General features: G+C 35.5%; 2 protein-coding genes across 2 annotated transcripts in view; one reads left to right on the top strand and one right to left on the bottom strand.

Annotated features, from left to right (window-relative positions):
• Window positions 1-23,426, bottom strand: part of ACAD11 (acyl-CoA dehydrogenase family, member 11) — a 96,932-nt gene that overhangs the window by 40,154 nt on the left and 33,352 nt on the right. Inside the window, 5 exon segments of the mRNA XM_008589755.1 lie at window positions 10,371-10,469; window positions 11,574-11,681; window positions 16,641-16,779; window positions 17,478-17,555; window positions 23,057-23,183. Of these exon segments, the coding sequence (XP_008587977.1) occupies window positions 10,371-10,469; window positions 11,574-11,681; window positions 16,641-16,779; window positions 17,478-17,555; window positions 23,057-23,183 (551 nt within the window).
• On the top strand, window positions 4,541-8,816 carry ACKR4 (atypical chemokine receptor 4). The gene is made up of 2 exons (XM_008589754.1): window positions 4,541-4,601; window positions 7,059-8,816. Exon 2 carries the CDS (start codon window positions 7,068-7,070, stop codon window positions 8,118-8,120), a length of 1,053 nt encoding a protein of 350 aa, XP_008587976.1. The 5' UTR covers window positions 4,541-4,601; window positions 7,059-7,067; the 3' UTR covers window positions 8,121-8,816.

Here is a 23,426-nt window from a genome sequence, read left to right as displayed (position 1 = left end):
GGGGTCATATTCATAGGAAGGTTTATATCTAAATAGTAAGTATTTAATAAATGTTACAAGCTGCTGCTATTGCTGTTGTTATTACAGAATATGACTGGATCAAAATTCCAAGTAGATCAGAGTTAAAATTTTTAAAAAAATGTAAATACTTAAACCATAAAAAAAGAAGAAAAATAATCTAATATTTATCAAATCTCTGGATGGGAAAGAATTTTAAATCTTAAAAATGATAAATGAAATCAAAAGGAAAAGATCAGTTTGTTTACATGCAACTGTTGTACATTAAAAAACAAAATTAAAAAGCAAAAACCAATTTGGGGAAAATATTTCAACATTTATGATAAAATGTATACAATACTGATATCCTTAGAATATAAAGAATACCTAAAAGTCAGTGTAAAAATGGGCAGAACACAATTGTAAAAAGAGAAATAAGAATAAAGAGGTTTTTTAAGTGTTTAACTTTATCACAAATCAAATACATGCAGAGTAAAGCAATAATGAAATGCCATTTTACCTATTAACTAGCAAAGATAATACTCTACAGCAGTTTATTATCCAGCATTTCACATATGACTGGCAAGGGCAGGGTAAGGAAATACTGAATCTGTCAAATGTCATTTAGAAAACAAAGGGGTGGTAAACAGCACATTCTGATGGCAAGGTTTTAGTGGAATAGGCACTTCCATACATTACTAGTGGAAGAACAAAGTAATACCTTCCCACATTACCAGAATTTGGCAATATCCACCAAAATTATGGATTCATTTAATATTTGACCCATGAATTCAACTTCTGAGATTTATACTACAGATACAGACGTTTCTGTATAAAATGACAGATGAACAAGATTATTCATTGCAGTAGCATTGTTTGTATTTTCAAAGAAATGGGCATAATCCTATAGGAGACAATAGGAGGCTGTTCAACAATAGCAGATTGTTGAAATATAATGTGATGTGTCCATGTAATGGAACTGTTCTAAAAAGAATAAAGCAGCTTTCTATGCACTGATATGAAAGAACTCCAGGATTATTATTCAGTGTGAATAGTAAGAATGCTATCTTTTGTGTAAGAAAAAAGGGATAGTTATATAAGGTTAGTAACATTCTTCAACGTTCCATAGTAAGATTAGATTAAGTTCAGTTTCCTCCAATATCCACAAAGATGCTCTCCATAACATTATTTGTAATAACAAAACACTGGAAATAGTCTAAAAGTTCTATAATAGGAGAATGGTAAAGCAAATTATAATAATCCATACAACAAGATATTATTTAGCTACAAAAAATACCTTTTATAGTGAATTTGAAATAACTTAAGGATTTTTTTCAAGCAAAAAGTTAAGTAAAAAACTCATATGCAACATGAATTCAATAGATAATACAGACAATTAAGAGAAATCATAAAATTATCTAAATGCTCAATACGCATCTAAATATCAATGATATTTTCAGTGATAATGTAGTATATAGTTTAGACAAATTGCTTTCCAAACATCTATTACTGAGAAAAATGACACTAGAGGAGGAGGGATGAGAAGGGGTATGGGAATAAAGATTCTTCAGGAACAAGGGACATTGCTATGTCAGGGAAGGTAAGAGTGGGCGACCATCTGTGGTGAGCAGCAAACTGAAATCATAAAGACTCAGTTCTTAGGGATATGAGTAGAAGTGGAAGAGAGGTACAGAAAAAAAAGGCACTAAAGAAACATAAAGTAAGTACTTTGAAAACTTGCCAAAGATGAGCGATACCTCTCCCTATTCTTCAATATATATGATTGCTTTTTATATTTTGTCAAATCTCCCCCATTACCACCATCTCTCCTAGTTTTGTCTGGAGAAGAGGAAAATACTGGAAAAGGCCTGCCAGTGAGCTAGCTTCACCATGATTTATTCACAGCATTAATATAAATACTACTAGAAGAAGCTGCTCAATCCTGAGATCTTTTATGCCCCAAGGGCTGGTATGTGTTTGAGGTAGTAAAAATGATATGCAAATTCAAAAGATATAAAGATTATAGTATTATAACCGATTTACAAGAAAGGAATGCTATTTATAAGAAAGCATGTGGTAGTTGGGGGAGGGGTAAACAAGGGAAAGAGATGATAATTTCAAATATCTATAAAACAGTATCAAGATTCTCTAATAGATGGCATCATGGAATAACAAAGATGTATAAGAGCTAGTATGATAAAATGGAAAGTTTAAGACTAAAGATCTGAATTCAAAATTCCAGCTCCACTGCTAAACTTACATGTCTATGGAGGATAAGCTAAATGCTACAGATACAGCAGGGTACAAGATAGCTACGGAAGACAAAATTTTAATAAGTACTAACAATAGTTGGTGCTATAGGAATAAAGAATAGGTATATTTGATATAATCTAGAAGGGTTACAAAGGCTTCCTGGATTAATTAATGATAAGGTCAGACCTGAATTTGAATCCTAAATAGGAGTTAGGGATCTAAAGTGGAATTGGAGGAGTATTTTAGATAGGAGTAACAGTAAGTGCAAAGACCCACAAGTCAGTCTTGTATATCATACAGATAGATCAAAGATTTTATGTAATTGATAATTATGGAGGCTGCAGTTATAGAGTAGTCATTAAAGAAGCACAAGTATCATATCAAGGGCAAGTAAAATGGGATAATCAAAATAAACAGTAGGATTTTTTATTAATTCAAAATATTTACTGAGCACCTATCACGTGCCAGGCACTGTTCTAGGCACGTCGGATATATCAGTGAACAAAGCAAACTAAAGTCTTTGTTCTGATGTAGCTTACATTCTAATACAGGGTGAGAGACAATAGACAGAAAACATACTATAAATGATACAGTACATTACAATATAGTTAGTGCGATGGGTAAGGTGGATTGGGAGTATAGGTGGGCAAAGGGTATTTTAAGTAGTCCGCAGTTGCCTCAATGAGAAGGTGATGATTGGGCAAAGACTTGAAAGAGATGAGGGAATAAGCCTTGCAAATATTGAGAGAAAGCACATTCCAGGCAGATAGGAAAGCCAGCATGAAAGCCCTGAGCAGGGCTGTGCCCGGTGTGCTTCAAAATAGCAAACAGACTGATGTGGCAGAACAAGTGGGCAAAGGAGCGAGGAGTAGGAAGTGAGATCAGAGAGACAATGAGGGATGGTAGCAGAGCTGTGGGATCTTGTAGGCCACTGTGAGAACTCAGTGGAGGGTTGCTTGTTCCTTTCCTCCTGCCCCAATACATAGAAGATCATGAAGAATAAGAGGTAAGGGGAGAGACCAGATAGTCTAGCCTCGGCAGGGAGAACATTAAGAGCAGTGTCCTTCAGAAGGCAGAAAGAGATCAGAGGAATGATCAGTCACGGTAAGGAGAGGGGATGCCTCTTTTGGAAGAACTGTGCTAGAGCCTGCTTAGGAATGCTAATTACGTTCACCTCTTAGCAACTTTGCATTCAGTGACTTTATGTTGCTAGCTTGAAATTGGTCATGGTGGGAATAGTTACACCATGGAAAATAGCAAACGCCACAAATCCAGGCACTTTTTTTTCTTGGTGAGCTGGTTTAGCTGTATGCAGATGATGCTTCCTCAAAGAGTGGTGGATAACAAGGAGGAGAATCTGGCTGTACCCTCAGCCATATTCTGAGGGAAGATAAAGGAACATAGAGGCCCTCATGAGCCTCTTCTGTCAATCAACAAGAGGGTTAGTTAGGCCAGTTGCTTGGAGAAAAAATGACATGGGTCTGAAATAACTCCTGCAGGTGGAGACTGAGCCTGGCCTTGCATGAGAAAATAAATAAAGCAACTGCCATGCAAATGCGAGGAGAGTCAAGTTCAAATAGACCACAAAGGCCAAATTTGCATATGTTTCTCTTCTTTCTCTTCCGTTTGTTTGGAAGTGTGGGAAAAATAAACAGCCTCCCTAGACAGAACGATTTTGAAGGTATATATTCTGGCCTTTGAAGAAAGAGGTTACAAGAAGGCGAAAGAATTTAAATCCATGGGGAAAGGCACATTCTGGGTCAAGGACAGAGAAAGGGTACAATGAAGCCAGGAAGGGACTAATAGATTAAGTAAAATATTAAATGATGTGGCATAAAAATATTAAGTTCGACTACAAATGCCTAATGATTACTTATAATTTAGTCTTTCATAATTTAATCTTCAAAAAGGTAATTCTCTGGGTTAAAATCATTTTTGTTTTCTTTACTAGATGAGATAACTTGAGAGAGGACCTCTACAAGGGCTTGCTGGCTGGCTGCCTGAATGCTCTGGGATGGATTCTCCTTTTGCTTTGGCAGTCAGTTGCTTAGCTGCAGGCACTTATTCCCTACAGGAAACTTTGAAAGGTTTTAGTTTTAAAAATAAGATGGAATTCTTTCAGATTTGTTACCTAGGACACTTAAGAACTTAAATTTGACTTCACAGGATGGTTTTACAAAAAATAAGAAAATCAAGTGCTGACAAGGTTAAATTTCAGGAAAGCCCTCCTGGATGCAAGATAAAGGCGGGGTGTAAAGTGAAAACAAAAGCAGTTGCAAAAGCAGTTGGAGTTAGAGAGGGCATTTGATTTCACTCTGCACTCAAGACAGCTCCTCTGCTGACTGACACAGGTTGGTTCTTTCTTTCCTCATTCTGACTTGGGTATAATGTTTTCTTAAGCCCAAAGACTTTGTATATTTACCTATATGGTGGGAGTCTTGATGCATAAAAGTTTAAATGTTCAAAAAGTGCTATTTCAAAACAGCTGTACACTTTAAAATGAAAATCTGAATATAGCAAGAAGAGAGTATCATTTTAAATAGCATTACTTCTCTGTAAAACTTTGTTAATGAGAAAATAGGTTTTGCTATGCCATTTTTTCTGCTTTCTTTTACAAACACTAATTTTTTCCTTATATTAATTATAAAGACATTTAAAAGTATTTCTGTGTATCTGACAGAAGGATCATTTCCACAAATAATTTCCATTACTACTATTATTTATTCACATTTTCAGTAAAGTTAATTCCTAAAAATATACTTCTCTAATATCTTATATTATTTGCTTATATTATTCCTTATCATCAGGTTCAATACTTCTGTGATGAGAGAAAAAAGAGAACAAAGTTCATATTGCGTTAATAATTAATGCATAAGAAAATGTAGACCAGAGCAGTCTTCCTGATTGGAACTTTTCAAATAATCTTAATTATAAATATTATCATTTGAAACTGTTGGCACCTGGTTTTTACGTAATGAAAGCAGTTATTTTATGAGGTATCTTTCCTCAGGGGGCCTTCTTTACTTTGCTTTACTCATTCAAAATGGATTAGCAAGTATAAGAATGTCCTTTTGACAATGTACCATAAGTTGACACAGTTTTGAAAATAATGTTTTCATTACTGATTCCATAAGATTATTTACAATTCTTCAAAGGATAAAAATATCAAAAGGAAGATAGAAAGGCTAAAAAAAGAAAAAAGCAAACCAAAACTCAGTACTATAATAAAAACATTGAAGTCATTACTATGTGTATTTTAAAACTTGTGAATTCTATGTAAGCTTATCTTAATACTATGGGGTGCTAATAGCCAAGATAGTACAGTTTGTTGAGACAGGAGATTCCTGGCATATCATCTATCCATCCCAGAGTAACAGCTTTATACCTGCTGGAAAAACTTTAATTTGACAAATATTTACTGAGAAGCTAGGGTGTGCCAGGCATGGTAATAAGGTTTTAAATACAAACACAAATCCAACAGATCACGCTTTGGGGAACTTAGAGCACAGAGAGACAAGGTAGTCTGGGAAACAAATCTTTTCCATTAGATGTGGTCAGTTCTTTGAGAGGTATGTAGAGACTGATACTTGATTCTTCTGGGGAGGTGACATCCAAGTTAACTGAGTAGGAATTGGCCCTTCAAGGGAAGGGCAGGAAACAGTATGTCAGATAAAAGAATAGAATGAGCACTGATGCAGACACGTGCTGCTGCGTGGTGTGTGCCAGCCAACTGCTGGAAGATCAGTACTAGCATTGTCTACAATGTGGGGCACAGAGTACGGAGAGGTGGGTGGCACCACATTACAGAGAGAGCCTTGGACATCATGCTAAGGAGCTTGGATTATGTCTTTCAGGTGAAGTGATGTGTCTTCCAGGTGAGGAGCTCAGTAGGGGAGTGACAAATTGGCACTTTAGAGATAGGAACAGTTGGGTGGCAGTAAGAAAAATGTTTTTGACAAGGAGGTGGTAAGGAGAAATCACAACCGCAGGATAACAGAAAGATATTTCAGTAGGCCAGGTGAGAAGCACAATGGTCAAATTGTGCACATGTGCCAAAGAGTGCAGATTAAAAGGAGGAGACAGATTCCAGATCTATTTGGAAGGTAAAGTCAGAATGTAGGGACTGATTAGAAATCAGGGGTGAAGGTAAGAGAGAAGTCAAGGATGGTGCAGATCACAACTTGGATAACGAGGAGGATGGTGGTGCTACCAAAAGATAGTTTACAATAAGCAACTAGTAATAGGTTTTGGAGGGAAGTTGACTAAAGGAGACCTTGTTTTATGGAAACCAACTAGTGAAATTCAGTACAAATGGTGAGAAAATTTATTTAGCTTATTTAAATTAAATTTGTAAATAAGTATCATAAAAATTAAAAATAAAATAAATTTTAAATAAAATAATTTATTTAAATTTTTAATTTAATTTATGGTAGATATACTCCATAAGACTCACAAAGTTATGTATGTAAAGATTATAAACTTTTTATTTTTACTTGAACTCTGACTAAACTTTCATATTTTAAAAACTTTTTACATAGGATTTAATTATTTAAAAAATTCCCCAGGATTTTATGTTTATCATCCCTGTGTAAATCCCAGCTCCTACACACAGTGTTTTAAAAACAGAGAATGAATAACTAATGCTCCAATGTGGCTCCCATTAAAGCATTTCAGAGTGCCAGATTCAGTCTCAGATATGTTACAGCAAAGACCTGTTATCTGGGGAAAGAATAAAACATGTGCTGGATAAAACTATTTCCTTTTAAGCAATATTAAAGCGAGAATCCTGTACTCTTTTTGCCATCTAGACTGCAGCCATGGCTTTGGAACAGAACCAGTCAGTAGATTACTACTATGAGGAAAATGACACGAATGGCACTCACGACTACAGTCAGTACGAAGTGATCTGTATAAAAGAAGAAGTCAGAAAATTTGCAAGCATTTTCCTGCCTGCCTTCCTCACGATAGCTTTCATCATTGGACTTGCAGGAAATTCCATAGTAGTGGCAATTTACACCTATTACAAGAAACAGAGAACCAAAACAGACGTGTACATCCTGAATCTGGCAGTGGCAGATTTACTCCTTCTTTTCACTCTGCCTTTTTGGGCAGTTAACGCAGTTCATGGTTGGGTTTTAGGGAAAATGATGTGCAAAGTAACTTCAGCCTTGTACACAGTAAACTTTGTCTCTGGAATGCAGTTTCTGGCTTGTATCAGCATAGACAGATACTCGGCAGTAACTAAAGCCCCCGGTCAATCAGGAGTGGGAAAACCAGGCTGGATCATCTGTTTCTGTGTCTGGATGGCTGCCATCTTGCTGAGTATACCCCAGCTGGTTTTTTATACAGTAAATGGCAATGATAGATGCATTCCCATCTTTCCTCACCACCTAGGAACATCAATGAAAGCACTGATTCAAATGCTAGAAATCTGCATCGGATTTGTAGTACCCTTTCTTATTATGGGGGTGTGCTACTTTATCACAGCAAGGACACTCATCAAGACACCAAACATTAAAAAATCTCGACCCCTCAAAGTTCTGCTCACAGTGGTTATAGTTTTCATTGTCACTCAGCTGCCTTATAACATTGTCAAGTTCTGCCGAGCCATAGACATCATCTACTCCTTGATCACCGACTGTGACATGAGCAAACGCATGGATGTTGCCATCCAAATCACAGAGAGCATCGCACTCTTTCACAGCTGCCTCAACCCAGTGCTATATGTTTTTATGGGAGCCTCTTTTAAAAACTACATTATGAAAGTGGCCAAGAAATATGGGTCCTGGAGAAGACAAAGACAAAATGTGGAGGAGATTGCTTTCGATTCTGAGAGTCCTACAGAGCCAACCAGTACTTTTAGCATTTAAATGTAAAACTGCTCTGCCTTTTGCTTGGATACACATGAATGACGCTTCCCCTCAGATAAAACATCTGCATTATTCTGACACTCAAATCACAAATACTATGGTTGCAACTTGTAACAAAGAAAGGGTTAAGGAGCGCCGAGGATAGAAGCCAAGAAGAAGAGGAAACAAGATGATAAGTATACAAAACCTCAAAATTAAAAGTAACAATACAGGAAAATAGTAGTAACAGGCATAAAAAATAAAAACCACTATGCTATAAAGAGGAAGATCTTTGTGGTGATGAAATAGTTTTGCATCTTGATTGCAGTACTGATTACACAAACCTACACATGTGATACCATGACATAGAACTATACACATACATTGTGCCAATTTGAGTTTCCTGGTTTTGATATTATACCATAATTATGTAAGATGGAACCATTCCAGCAAACTGGGTGAAGGATACTCAGGACCATTCTTTACTATTTTTGTAACTTCCTGTGAATTTATAATAATTTCAAAATAAAAAAAGTTTTTAAAAGGAAAAAAGCCTACTATGCTATATGTTAGACCATCTAAAACAGATTAATAAAGAGGATCATTTTAAGAGGCACTTATAATTATTTTCAATCATCTAAATTTTAATACAAGAACAATTTTCCTGCATAATTTTAGTACTTGAATAATTATGCAGCAAAACAATTTTTTTCCTTTTTTTAATTGAAACAATTGATTGTACATATTTGTGGAATACAGTGTTGAATATCAATACTTGTGTGCAATAACGTGATACTCAAATGAGGATAATTAGTATATTCAACCTTATACATTGTAAGCATTTTTTGTGGCCCTTTACCAATTTCTTGCTAAATCCCACCCTCCCCCTTTCCCACTTTTGTTGGCCTCAATTCTGTTCTCTCTTTTTGAAAGTTCAGTGAATTATTGTGATTGTTGTATTTTCCTTTCTTTCTTTTTCTTTAGCTCCCACTTATGAGTGAGGACATGCAGTATTTCTCTTTCTGTGCCTGGCTTATGTCACTTATAATTTTCTCTAAGTTCATCCATGTTGCTGTGAATAGAAGAACTTCTTTCTTTTTTATAGCAAAGTATTCTACTGTGTGTGTGTGTGTGTGTGTGTGTGTAACACATTTTCCTTATCCAGTTGTTTGTCCATGGACATGTAGGTTGGTCCCAACTCTACTGATCTATTGTAAATAGACCTGCAATAAACATGGGAGTGCAGGTATCTCTTCAACATGATGATTTCCATTTCTTTGGGTATACATCCAGCAGTGGGATTGTTGGATCATATAGCAGTTCTATCTGTAGTTGTTTGAGGAACCTCCATACTGCTTTCCATAATGGCTGCAATAATTTACAGTCCCACCAACAGTTAAGAGGGTTCCCCTTTTTCTGCATCCTTGCCAGCATTTGTTATTCTCTTTTTGACAATGGCCAGTCTAACTGGGGTGAGATAAAAATCTCAATGTGGTTTTGATTTGCATTTCCCTGATGCTTAGTGATGTGTAAGTAATTTTATAACATTCCAGAAAAAATAACAGCTAACGACCAAAAAAATACAAAATACAAAAATAAGCTTTTCTGGTCTTTCAGTACATTCCTATTATGTTTCTACACCCATAATTTGCTTCCATGATGTTAACTTTTTTTAGTATCAACTAGTTATCCTGATAATGTTAGGTTTATCATGTATACTCTAGAAGCAATCCTGGGATTATCAAATTTATGTGGGTTCCAATTTTTATAACTTCCTAAAGAACTTATCCATTTATATGAGTCTATTACTGAGGGATGACTAAAAAATGTATTATCCCATGCATAAAGTGCTTGTATTTTTAAGCAATAAAAATATGCACCACAATAAATTATCTTTAATAACATATACAGCTAATCTTTTTAAAAATTATAAAAAAGTTATTATAATCCATGCAATATGCCCCTATTAAAATTAAATTTTGATAGGAATTACATTGGTCAAAAACAGTACACACTAACAAATTTTATCTCTCAAATTTAAAAAAAAAACATGCATTTTCTGCTCTTAAAATAAACATCAACTAATCAGGCCATGTTATTTTAAAGTTACTTTTCCTTTTAATTACTATTTCTAAATGTGAAAATGTTTTCAAAAGCAGAATTCTAAGAATTATGATTATGAAACTAATAACTATGTATCATAGGATTCTAGCACAGCATCTGGCACAAAGAATCAATCTGTTAAATGAAAAGATTATGCTGAACACTCACCACTGCTCCACCATTTCTTGCCATTAATTACATAGCTATCTCCATCTCGTTGGATGCTACATTCAATATTTGTGGCATCACTTGAAGCTACATCAGGCTCTATAAATAAACAAAGGCTGAATTTACAGGCAGGCAGGCAGTTTGCAAAAAAGGCTTAGATAAGAGAATGTAAACTCTTTGATAACAGAGGCATCCTTGTCTTTTTCATCTTCCTATCCTTCCCTCATTCCACCCTGATTCTCCTATAACCTACACATAGTAGGTATTCAATAAATGTGCATTGGAAGAATAAATGAATGAAGTATATAGAACACTGGGGATTAGTATTTTGAACTGTATTCTTGGCTTCTTCATTGATATATGACTTGGGATATAACTCACTCAGTTTTTTTCTCCAATCATTAAAAGTAGATGAAAATATTATTTTCTACTTCTCACAGTGGAAATCTGTAATAAATATTGGCAAGTGCCCCACCATATTGTTTACTATCTTAAGTAATTTCTAACTATGCCTTGCAAATTCCATCAGGAACGCTTTCACCAATTTGCAGTAGTCCCCCCTTATCCACATGGGATACATTCCAGGACCACCACTGGATGCCTGAAACCGTGGAGAGTACAGAACTCTTTATATATATATATATATATATATATATATAAATTCACTACGTTTTTTTCCCCATACATACATGCCTGTGATAAAGTTTAGCTTATAAATTAGGCACAGGAAGAGGTTAGTTAACAGGAACTAATAATAAAACAATAATATAGCAATATATTATAATAAAGGTTACATGAATGTGGTTCTGGGTTTACAGAAGAGTTGAGTATTTTGTAAATATCAACATAAAATTATCACAAAGGTGAATATTTCATACATAAGGGTAAAAAAGATCTTAAATATCCATAGACAGCAATTTTAGAAATGCAAGTCAAAAGATTAAGAAACTAAGTTTTCTCTGCTGCTAATGCTAAAACAAGCCACCATAAAACATCATCTGGTGTCCTCCCAAAGGGGAGGACAATTTTATTCTGCACACTTAAAAATGCCCCAATTTAAAACTGGGCTCAAAACACAGTCAAATTTCTGGCCATGGGCAAATTTGACTGAAACACAGAGCCACCTCCCACATTTCTTCATATCATTTATAACAACTTCCAGATGACTGATTGCACAACGAGAGAATAGTGATGTGATTTTACCTGTCATACAGAAGCACGAGGCAATGTTTCCTTGAAGAAGAGGCTCAAGCCATTGCTGCTTCTGTTCCTCACTTCCATATAGGTGCAGTACCTCCATGTTCCCAGTGTCTGTACATAAGAAAGAACATCTGTTTTGCATTTAAAAAATTTACCAATATGAATGAAATCTACAACTTTATGTAGATAATACAGACATGCATCTTTTTAAAGCAAATGTTTGCTAACAAAAATATTTTGAAACATATAGTACATATTACTTACAATGACGGCATGACATGAATAGTTACAAGTACATGGCATTTGGTGCATATTTATTCAACTTGTTCTGAATCACACTCTTGAAGGTCCAGTCCATCCCAATGAAGCATGGCTTTAATGAGGTTTAACTCAACTAGGACTGAAGGAAAAATTTACTAGCCCAAACCTTGCCAGTCATATTGCAAATGTGCCCTGTTAGAGGTGATTGCAATGCTCCTGGGGAACACACCCTGTGCTTTCTAACTTCCATGTGTTTGCTTGGGCCAAGCCTTCTCTCAAGTGAAATTCTACCAGTCATTCATAAGTAAATTTCTGCTTATTAGCCACCTCCTCTGAGGAGAATCTCTGGTTACCCAGTAAGAAGTACCCCTGACTTCTTCTGAACCCACATAGCAACAATTGTCTTTGTATCTCTACCGTTGCTCTTATTTTTGTGCACCCCATACCACCTATTAAAGTACTAGGTCATCTCTCAAGGATGCTAAAGCTAGAATCCCTGCCCTGGACAGAAAATGGTAGTAGGGAACATCAAAGGCCCTCTTCAGCTCCCAGAGGTTGTTTAATACATGACACACCGTAATATCACCCTTGGCTTAAAAAGTGCTTCAGATCTGCTATGGAGCAAAATGTTCTAGATGCCTTCCTCTGATTTTCATTCCTATCAAATTTCTAAAAATACTGTCTAAAACCTTTCCCTTGAGTACTGATTACTTGGCAGATTTTGAGGAAGAATTTTTCAATATCGCTTCTTACAGTGACTTTAAGGATAGTCACTGAAATGCCTATGAAAACTGAGTTAAGTCTAAGTTAAATTTCTCAGGATATTAGGATATTCCTAATAGCCAATTTTATATCAAGATGCACAAAATTCCTAGTAGATTAATACAAGCTTAATATTCTTTTTGACTGAGGGAGAATATGAGTCCTAAGTTATAATTAATAATGTTCACTGTTTTCTTTTACTTGTTTTAAATTCAGTGTTACTTGTTATAGTTCAAATAAGGTAAATATTGAACTAAAAAATTCTAAAAATTATTAGTTTATTCTGAGAAGCTGGCTAAGTTTATCATTTTTGGATTGGGGGGAAAAGCCTATATAAATTAATTCAACAAATTTTTTTTTCCTATTTAAAAAAAAAATCAGCCCAAAGGCCCCAAAACTTTCCAGTTAGAATAGTTTTAGCATTTAATTGCTATTTTCAACATTCCAGTATACAATACTGTATGACTTCTTGAAGGGCCAAAAAAAAAAAAAGACAAATTGGAAGACTACATATGTTTCCCATAGGCTTTTATAACTACTTGGAAAATGATCTGGGTGGAAATTAATCTTTCATATTTAAGAAACCTCTCAAAGTATTTAATCAGCATCAGTTACATTCCCTTCTCTATCTGCTTTGGAAATGCTCCAAAACACAATGCCAAGGGCTTCATGAAGATATCTCTGCCACAAAGAGAAAACGCCTAGTTTTGTACTTACAATTTTACTCATTTTGTTTGCTTAGGAGAGTTGCTGATCATTCTTTAGTCAAAGAAAATATATTTCCCTGCCCTGTTTTAAAATTTCAGCAATTTGGATATATCATTTAGATAGTACAACTGTGAGACTCATGAAATTTTAATACTAGAAAAAAATCCATGACCATCTAGTGAAAAGTGAGTTCACAGGTCAAATGGAAAAATAGTGGCAGAGCTGGGTCTGCAAAGGAGAAAGTCTTCTGTAGCATTATTTTTCATATTATAACCCACTGGTGCATAATGAAGTAAATTTAATGAAATATGGCTAGCATTCTCTAAAAAGTAAAATAGAACAAAATACACTACATTAGATTAAACTCAGTGGTGAATATCTGAATGCACTGTGCATAGTAAGGAAAAGTATTGTTTCATGAAACCTTTGTTTCAGTAACATACAAGTATATCTATTTATCTACCCATTCATCCATCCATCCATGAACACATACACACAACTTCATATACTATATACTGGATCATAATATAAAATGTATTTCTTACTAGGAGTAGCAATCAAAAGAGTTGTAAACTAAAAGACTATCCTTCCACAGTTCCTTTTCCACAAAATCTGTTCAGTTCCCTTTCCACAAAGACATGCTACCTATGTAGTATGATGTAACAGACACACAATTGATATGAAATCTTTGGAAACTCTTGTGTCTAGATTACTTTTACAATAACCTCATTATTGTATTACAATATAGTACAGCAGTAATTTCATAAATCAGTGTTTGGAGGAGGGAAAACCATGCCAGCCATGCCAGGGCCAAGTTCAACCATCACCAGAAGTTTACAAACTGTCTTAATAGTGCCAAAAATGAGAGAGTCAAAGTCCAGTGTGGAACCACTTTGCAAAATCCAGAATGCGTTTTCTCTCAGAAGTCCAATATAGTCCCGTATACCTCTTTTTGGCAGCTTAATCCTGTAATAACTCTCTTTGGGATAGCTTTAGCACCAGGGCCACACAATAAGCACAAAAGGCAATACTGTGGCCTAACTTGTGTAGGGACAATACTCGTATTGGATATTGTACCATAATCAACCTATTACAAATCAAGTGCTAGTCGTTCACTGGTAGCATTAGAATAACCATAGTAACCTTATAAAAAAAGAGAGACACTCCCAGAGTTACCCTAGATACACTGAATCAGAATCTCTAGGGATGGAGCCTGGGAACCTGGATTTTTCAAAAATTACTTAGATGGCTCTTCTGCAAATCCAGGTTTAAAAACACCTCCAGGGGCCGGCCCGTGGCTCACTCGGTAGAGTGCGGTGCTGATAACACCAAGGCCGCGGGTTCGGATCCTATATAGGGATGGCCGGTTTGCTCACTGGCTGAGCGTGGTGCTGACAACACCAAGCCAAGGGTTGAGATCCCCTTACCAGTCATCTTTAAAAAAAAAAAAAAACACCTCCAGTATAGACTACATTCTAGGTTTACTCCTTCCATTTTACTTTAAGAAACCTTGGCCTCCTTTCTTCATTTTTCCACTTTTTCACATCAAAGTCTTTGGAGGCATCCTTGACTCCCCTATTAATACCCCATATCCAGCCAGGAAATCCTCTTGGCTCTGCCTTTGGAATACATTCATAATCTTGCCACTTACCACCCCCTCCATTGCTACTACCCCAGTCTGAACCACCATCACCTCTCACCAGCATTACCACAACAGACTCCCTGCTTTCCTCCTTCCCTCCTTTTGTCAATTCTCAACAGGGCAGCCAAAGTGATCCTTTTAAAACTGAAGTTACATATTGTCACTACTCTGCTCAAAATGCCCAATGTCTGGCTCCTCATTCCACTGAAGGTATACATCCTAATCTGCCCAACACATGAGACCCTCTCCTCTCTGATCTCTTCTCCTGCTTTTCTTCCCTGGCCACATCAGCCTCCTTGGCTATTCCTAGAATACACCAATCATAGGTTTGCCCTGTAGAGCCTTTGTATTTTCTGTTCCCTCTGCCATAAAAACTCTTCCCCCAGATGATGGCACAGTTAACTCAATTACCTTTTTAAGTCTTTTTTTTTTCCTTTTTGTCTTTTTTTCGTGTCCGGCAACGGATCGCAACCCTCAGTGTCACGCCCGCACCGGACCAGGACCGGCAACGGGATCACAACCCTCGGTGTTGCTCCCACATCTCGCTCAGCCAGTGAGCAGAAACCGGTCTGTATGTGGGATCCGAACCCTCAGCGGGAGCGCCACCGCGCTCCCAAGCGGCGCACTGTAGCAGTGCACCACCGGGCCGGGCCTTTAAGTCTTTATCAAATGTTTTCTCAATGAGGCCTATCCTGACCATTCTATTTTAAATTGTAACCCATATTCCCTCAGCATTGCAAAGCTCCCCTACCCTGCTCTTTTTTCTCCCCCAAACACTTTCCATCTTCCAACTTACTACATAATTTACTTATTATATTTATTGTTTACTTTTGTCTCTATTAGAATTAGATCCTTGAAAGCAGGCAAATTTGTGCATTCACTGACAAATCATCTCAAGAACACCAGTGCTTGGCACACAGTAGGGAATCGATAAATACTTGGTGGATGAATGGAGAGATAGTGAGGCTACTGAAAAGATTTGGAACTATCTATCCTCCCTTAGGTTGAATGTCCCCCCCAAAACCTAATCTGCACTGTTAGATGTTGAGGGTGGGAAATCCTATTATGCTAATTGAAAAGTGGAACCTTGAAGAGGTGATTAGGTTGTAGGACCATGCCACAGTGAGTGGATTAATAATGGTGGTCAGGGGCATGGTTCTGAGGGCTTTAAAAGAAGAGCACATGAGAAGTCCTCTCTCTCTGCCTGCCATTTTTGCAATATGATACCCTGTTGTTACTGAAGTGACCACCAAAGAAAGTCTTCGCCAGCTGTGTTCCCTGGACTTTGGACTTCCCAGCCTCTGAAACGGTAAGCAATAAATTTCATTTTCTTTATAAATTACCCAGTACCACGTATTTTCTCATAAGCAATAGAAATGGACTAATACATATCCATTCCAACTAGCCATAAAAATATCCAATCCCCACTCAGGAAACTGGGATCCTTATATTACCAATCCCTTTGGTAGAGAATTGTACTCACCAATACTCTTAAGGTAATGATGTTTAACAAAAGAATAGCCTAATGAGAATGTCAAACCTGTTTTTAATATTTAAATCAAAATAACTGAAAAGTAAAATTATAGCCAAATTTATAAATCAATGACTTTGCATAGAAAAACTTCCTTGTCATAAAATAGATTTTAAACACTGCTCAAACTATTAGAGGAAATTCTGTTGTTAATTAATGTAGTAACCTGGTGCTTGGCAGTTAAAGACATCTGCAGCAAAAGAGCATCTTCCTGTTTCTTCAGCAATCAAGGCATAGTCCACCTGGCTGAGACCGCTTACAGCTGGTAAAAACAAGTTCCAGAGGCCCTCTGCTTTGGCCATTTCCTGTCAAAGTGATGAACATGCCAAGAGTGATCATAATTTACCATGACCTAAAATAGTTTACCTTTCAAAAAATATTGGTATTTATGCTTTTTGAAATTTAAAAAAACAGAGTTATTTATTTCATTGTATCCTAAAGTGTACAAAATCAAGCAGTTACTAATTCATTATAAATCAACTTATCATCTTAACTCTTAAAGAAAAGAAATGTTTTTTTCTCCACGTTTCCTTAAATTTGGCTGAAAAACTAAATTTGGTACTTGAGGACTTTTTATTTAATCAGAACTGTTACAAAATTTCCCACATCTGAGTATAATTATGCCAAATATGCTATTTGTGCATTTCAGTTTCTTATATGTGTTGCTGTTAAGATTTGAGGACATGAAATTTAGATTAAACCCATGTGGGACAAATGCCCTGCTTTGACAACAGTTTCAATTCAGTGATAACTGATAATGACTAGTTTTGATCATATTTTTTTCTTTAAACAGCTGTGAGAGGCTGTTTTTATTGCATACCATATATAGAACACTATGTAGCTTAATTTGTATATTATAGATTATATTTTTTAAGTTTCTTTTTAAAAGTTATTATTGATATAATTATCCTCTACATACATAACCAAAACAACAAAACTAAGGTCTCAAAAAACACTTGCAAATGAATTATCCAATGTTAAAGATTTTCTTATTTTTTTTTACCTTGAGTTTATCAATCACTAAAGGTTTTCTCCACTTCTCCAGTGAATTTTCATTTTGAACAAAGAACTCAATTATCTCCTTAAAGTGATAAGAGGAAAAAAAATTAATTAGCTAAAGTTAATACAAAGCAAACAATGTCATAAACCGCTGATATCCAAAGGAAACATTTTTAGGTGAAGAATCTTTCTTTAGCTGCTATTAAATCAGTAACATATCTTTTTAAAAACAGATGTAAAAGCATAAAGAATTCTAAACATTTGCTCCTCACAAAATTATGCTGCCTCAGTACTAGACAGTAGATTTCTAAAATCTTATGCCAAGATTTTAGTGTTCCATCTCCAGCAATATGGCATACTACATGGACATAGAAACCCCTCAAGTAGAAATGCTAGGTAAAATATTAAAAACAATTTAGAAATATATTTAGTAATGCATAGCCATGCTGGAAGGAAAATAAGAAAATTCCTTAGAGGCTAGGAACAAAAAACCCTGACTATCCAGTTGTGGGCGAGCACTGGAGCCAAGTTTGTCCAGGGGATGCAGTCCGATCTGTTAGCCTAGGCCCCGGGTTTTGATGAACCACATAGGCAGGAATCAGGAGATATAGCCTAATGCACCCAAAAATGGCAAGGGGGAGGATCAGAGATCACCTCTTCCCTCCACCAAAGCCAGGATGCTTGATGGATAAAACCTAACTGAAAAAAAAAAAAAAAGAAAAAAACAAAGTAAAAAAAACCCTCTGCCCTTGGAGGTGGACTAAGACTTACACATAGGTCTTAGTTCTTGGTGGAAAAGAAAAGACAAAACAAAACAAAACATATTTCCAACCTGAAGCCTGCCTTCACCCAAGTTCAGGACAGAATTCGCAGACTTGTGGGGCTCTTAAACTTCAAGCCAAAAATTAAGATTACAGTTTTCCTGGTGACAATGCCTACAAACACCTGGCAGAAGCAAAAGCAAATCCTCTCTAGAGAAAAGAGCTTTAAACAAAAGCCTTAAATAACTCCCACAGATAAAATTCCATTCTAAAAACATGAGTTCAGAATGAAAAATTACTTATCACTCAAGGAAACAAGCCACGATTAGCAAGAATTAGCAAAAACAATAATTGAACAAAACAGAATCACACTTCCCAAAGGCTATAGATAAATGATCAGATACAGGGTATAAGATATTTGCGTTCAGTAAATTTCAAGAATAAAGGAGGGAATTAAAAGTATTACAAACGACTATCAAAAGTAAACAGGAAAATTTAAAAAAGAACTGAATGCAACTTGAGGAAAAGAAAACCATAGTGATGAAAGTTAAAAACTCTATGGCAGTGGTTCTCAAATTTTGGTGGCCGTCAGAATCACTTGGGATACTTGGTAAAAACACAGGGGCCTAGGTCCTATCCTACTTCAGTGAGCCTGGGCTTCTGTGTTCCCTCTTAGCTCTGTAAGCAATTCCAACACACTCCAAACTTTGAGAACTATTCTATGGATGGTTGAAACGTGTATTAAATACAGCTGAAAACAAAATAAACTGGAAGAAAGATCTGAAGAAATTACTCAGGATAAAGGACAGAAATTCAAGAAAAGTAAGAGATGAGTGGTTAAGGGATATGATAGATTCAGAGAGAAGGTCTAACGTAAGTCTAACTGAATCCCTAGATGAGAGAGGCAATATTTGGAAAAATTATTCTAAGAAGCTTTCAGAACTTATAAAAGACACCAATCCTCAACTTCAGAAAGCACAATGAAGCCAGAGCACAGTAAAACTGCAGAACATCTAAGAGAAAGAAAATCTCTTAAAAGGATAAAGAGGAGGGAAAAAAGAAAGACTACTGATAACTAAACAACAATTAAGATTGAGACCTGACTTCCCACAGCAACAAATGAAGCCAGAAATCACTGAGATAATATCTTCAATTGCTGAGAGGAAATACCTGTCAACCTAGAATTCTATATCCAATAAACTACCTTTCAAGAATTAGGGCAAATTAAAGGTTTTACCAATAAATAAATAAAAGAGAAAGATAAGCAAAAGAAAAGTTCACTGGAAGATTCTCACTAAAGAAAATTATCCTAGAAGAAACATTTGTGTTGCAAGAAGGAATAGTAATAAAATGATAAATATGTGGATAAATCTAAATTAAAAACTAGCCCAATAAAACAATAACAATCCCTAATTTGTGCAACTAAAAGAATAAAGATAGATTGAAAATACTGAACTATAATGGCATTCTCCAATATTTTGCTGTTATACCATCTCTGTACCTATCACATATAGGATAGTAGAATTACTGAATTAAAGTCTATGAACATTGTCAAAACTATTAATCCATATTATCAAATTATTTTCCAAAACTGTTTTACCAATTTACACTCACATAAGCAATGTACTAGAATGTCCCTTTCACTGAAACATAGTTAGTTCATTGTGCTGTGGTATACAGTGAAAACTTCAAGAAGGCAAAGGTCTGCTCTTTCAAAGGCACCAGGATGAATGGCCCTTGTCAACTCAGTCAGGAAGTCAGCGAAAGTTGTTCCTGTTTGGGGTTACTTATTACTTCCATCCCTCATAATGCCATGGAAATAGTCTATGCTATTGTGATTGATAAGAAATATATTATGCAAAACATTTACAATTTCCTCATTTCTGGGTACTTTTGATATGATGCCAGCATTTATATAATTATTTAAAAACTTGTATTATTTAATACTTCATGTTCTAAAGCTTATCCATTTGGAGATTTGCAAAATTTATTTATGGCATGGAAGGAATCAGAATAAATAAAATATATCATTACAAAGAGCCATCTTTAGTTCTTACAGTATGAAAAATAACTTATTGGTGAAAGACAAAAGCAGAATATATACATGGTGCCTTCCCAAAACATCACCTTTAACATGTTACTTCCTCATTCACTGATTGAGATACTACTTCGGAGTATGTTGGTTCAGAATCTTAAATCTAAACCTACAAATAATTTTCGTATATGTTTTTCACTTTAAACTTAAGTCTACTAGAAAAAAGCAATGGTTCTTCCCCAGCACATTATTAGACTTAGAAGGAAAGTATGATTAATGTTACCATCATGTTAAAAGTGTGTTCTCAGTAATATGTGATGTTGCTAGTTACAATTTTAGTGATGTTTTTGAGGTCCTTATCTATTTTAAATAAGAATAGGCTTTTAACATTTTCATAGATAATAGGTTTATATGTTGTCATTTTATGATATTTAAGGAGCTGCAAAAGGTCATTAGCATAGTTGAAATGAAACTTATTTATTCTCATTATAGAAAATTTGAAAAATATGTAAATGTGTAAAGAAAAATATAATCAAGAATCTCAGTAGCTAAAGATACAGACTGTAAATATTTGTGTATTATATGATATAATCTTATTTTCTAGACATGACGGTTTGGTTTTTTGTAAACTTAGTTATAATAATATTGGATTAAATTTTATATAAGTTTTCTCCCTTTCCATTTTGAAATAGCTATTTACTTTTCTCTAGATATCACTCCAAATGTATATGTTCCACAGACAAGGATGAGTAGTATTCAGAATCATTATACAGGATAAACATTTTTACTGACATTGGTACAGTTTTTAAAAGAAGCTCACATTATCAGATGTGGATATGTTCCAGATTTGAAAGATCTGCAAAGATCATATAATTGTGGCTTTCCTTGCCACACAAAACACTGACAATCTTCCCCTTAAAGCTATAGGCTACTTTTTACTTATTATAAACCATTTTATTTTATTGCACATTCTTTGTAAACATTTTAATAGATGCACGATACTAAGTTCAGCAGATCTATCACCTCCCAACCTGTGACACTCCTCTTCTAAGCTGCAGTTTCCCTTGAATGCCTATTTACACTTATGAATGAAAGATCAAGCCTGCTTGCTCTCCTCTGCCAATTCTGGCCTCTCCTCTGAATGATGGGCTGGTTGCAAGAACTAGCAAGGTAAGAGACAGGCTTCATTTTAGAGTAAGCAGGTAGGAATCAGGTAGGCTGACCGGCAAGCTAGGGTCTCCACTCAACTTCCCACCAAAAAAAAAAAAAAAAAGCCAAATTGTGGAAGACCCTATTCCAGGGGACTAACCCTCATGCTTCTGAAGCCATGGCTTCTCAAAAACAGATCATTCACTTTTTTAAAAGAGTACTGTTGCAGACTTCTGTCTAAAATGAACATCATTGCTATGCAGAGTTTTTCACCCAAGCAGCCCATCTGTAGGGAATTTTTCAACCAAACATCTTGATTTCTCTTCCTCTTCTCATTCTTGCTCTCCAGACCAGCCAATCACAGGGGACTCTACTGTGAAAAAATGGTTACCATCTATGTTACAACCTTCTCTTATTTAAAAATTCTTTTGAGATGTAGTTTTCTCTGTTACAATTTATCCTTGGGTAGGGATATCCAATCTGCTTTCTAAATCTAATTTCTTTTCTCTTTTCAAAACCTTTAGTTTCCTGATGTGTCCCCCTACTGTAATCTCAAACCAGATATTTACTAAAAATATAGTAATTATTTAATTCAAGCAACAACAACTAATGGCCCTACAAACATATCAGTTCTGAACACTTTTGTTGAAAGAATTTTGGTCTTTTTCAGTTCTCTATTTGATTTTGCCAGTCTAGCTCTAGACCCCTCAGAATCATAGATTTACTGTATATCTAGTTATACCTACTCACACTGTAGATGAAGAAAATGGGGCCAGATAAGACTGCCTGACACAAGATTACCTAACTTGTGGCGGAAATCGACTAGAATCAAGCCCTTACAATTTCTACACCAGTATTCTACCCACATAACATACCCTGTCCCACCTCCCCCTCTCTTACATATTTCATAAGAGCTTTTATCTATTCTTTCTTGGCATTTATCATCTCTTATTTAATGTCTTCCTTCCCTGCTGAAGTATAAGCTCCATAGGAGCTGAAGCCCTGTCTGCCTTGTTCTTTCTTTTACATTCAGTGGTTCCCCAGGTGTCTAACACATCATTGGGTACCCAATAATTATTTGTTAACTGAATAAATGAAGGTGCCATGTTGCCTCTCTACCCTCAGTTAACTTACTGAAACTTAGCACCTTAAAATAGTAGCTTATTAGAAAGAAGGGTAGTATCTGTAAACAGCCTGAAATGATAAGTAAACTTTTCTGGGTATGTCCATCTTGTATAGACTACAGTTCTCAAAGGGATCCATATCAAAAAAAAAAAAAAAAAGCTGAAAGTCATTGCCTTAAGAAAACACCCCCAAAGCAGTGTTTTACTCTAATATATTTAGACTACCAACTTTATAAACTACGAATTCCTTTTGGCTTAATTTAAATTCCACAGAATTTAAATGTGCCTTCCCTTGGCATATTTTAGAAGATTGGAATTTTTCAGTCTCAGTGCTAAGGAGAGGTGAGGAATCTGGGTAGGGACTGACTGCAAAGAAAATGACACTATAGTTCTACAAGCAGAGATACCAGAAGTATCCATCAATAGTCCTTTAGCACAAATGCATTAAGCAGAGATAACAGAAGTATCCATCAATAGGCCTTTAGCACAAATACATTGTTTGTACAATACTCACCTTTTCAGCAGGAAGGATGTGTTGTTTCATGAAATGCTTCACCTTAGTAAGAACTTCCTGGCCTTTCCTAGTCTGTACAAACAACTGTCTGGTAGTATCAATCTGTGGTAGTGCAGTACTAAAAGTCCTTTACCAAAAAAAAAAAAACCCAACCAAACAAATGTTTTTTACAAAGATGTTCAAATTCATTATTATACATTTCTAAACATAATGTAAAGCCTCCCCCAGCTCCCCAAAAATATCCCTCAGAAGGAGTTGCCATATTTTGTACTTTTTTTTTTAAGTCTTTCATATTATGAGGTGAATGAAGAATCACTTTATATTGAAAATGAAACTTTAATGCTTAAAGAACTATTTGGGGAAAACATAT

The sequence above is a fragment of the Galeopterus variegatus genome, unplaced genomic scaffold, assembly GCF_000696425.1.
Source record: "Galeopterus variegatus unplaced genomic scaffold, G_variegatus-3.0.2 Scaffold5637, whole genome shotgun sequence".
NCBI classification, from domain to species: Eukaryota; Metazoa; Chordata; class Mammalia; order Dermoptera; family Cynocephalidae; genus Galeopterus; species Galeopterus variegatus.
Note: the sequence above shows the minus strand (reverse complement) of the source record. Positions and strands in the feature narration are given on the sequence as shown.

What these genes read in the sequence shown, in the direction of transcription:
- ACKR4 (XM_008589754.1), top strand. Translation starts at nt 7,068, where the DNA reads ATGGCTTTGGAACAGAACCAGTCAGTAGATTACTACTATGAGGAAAAT.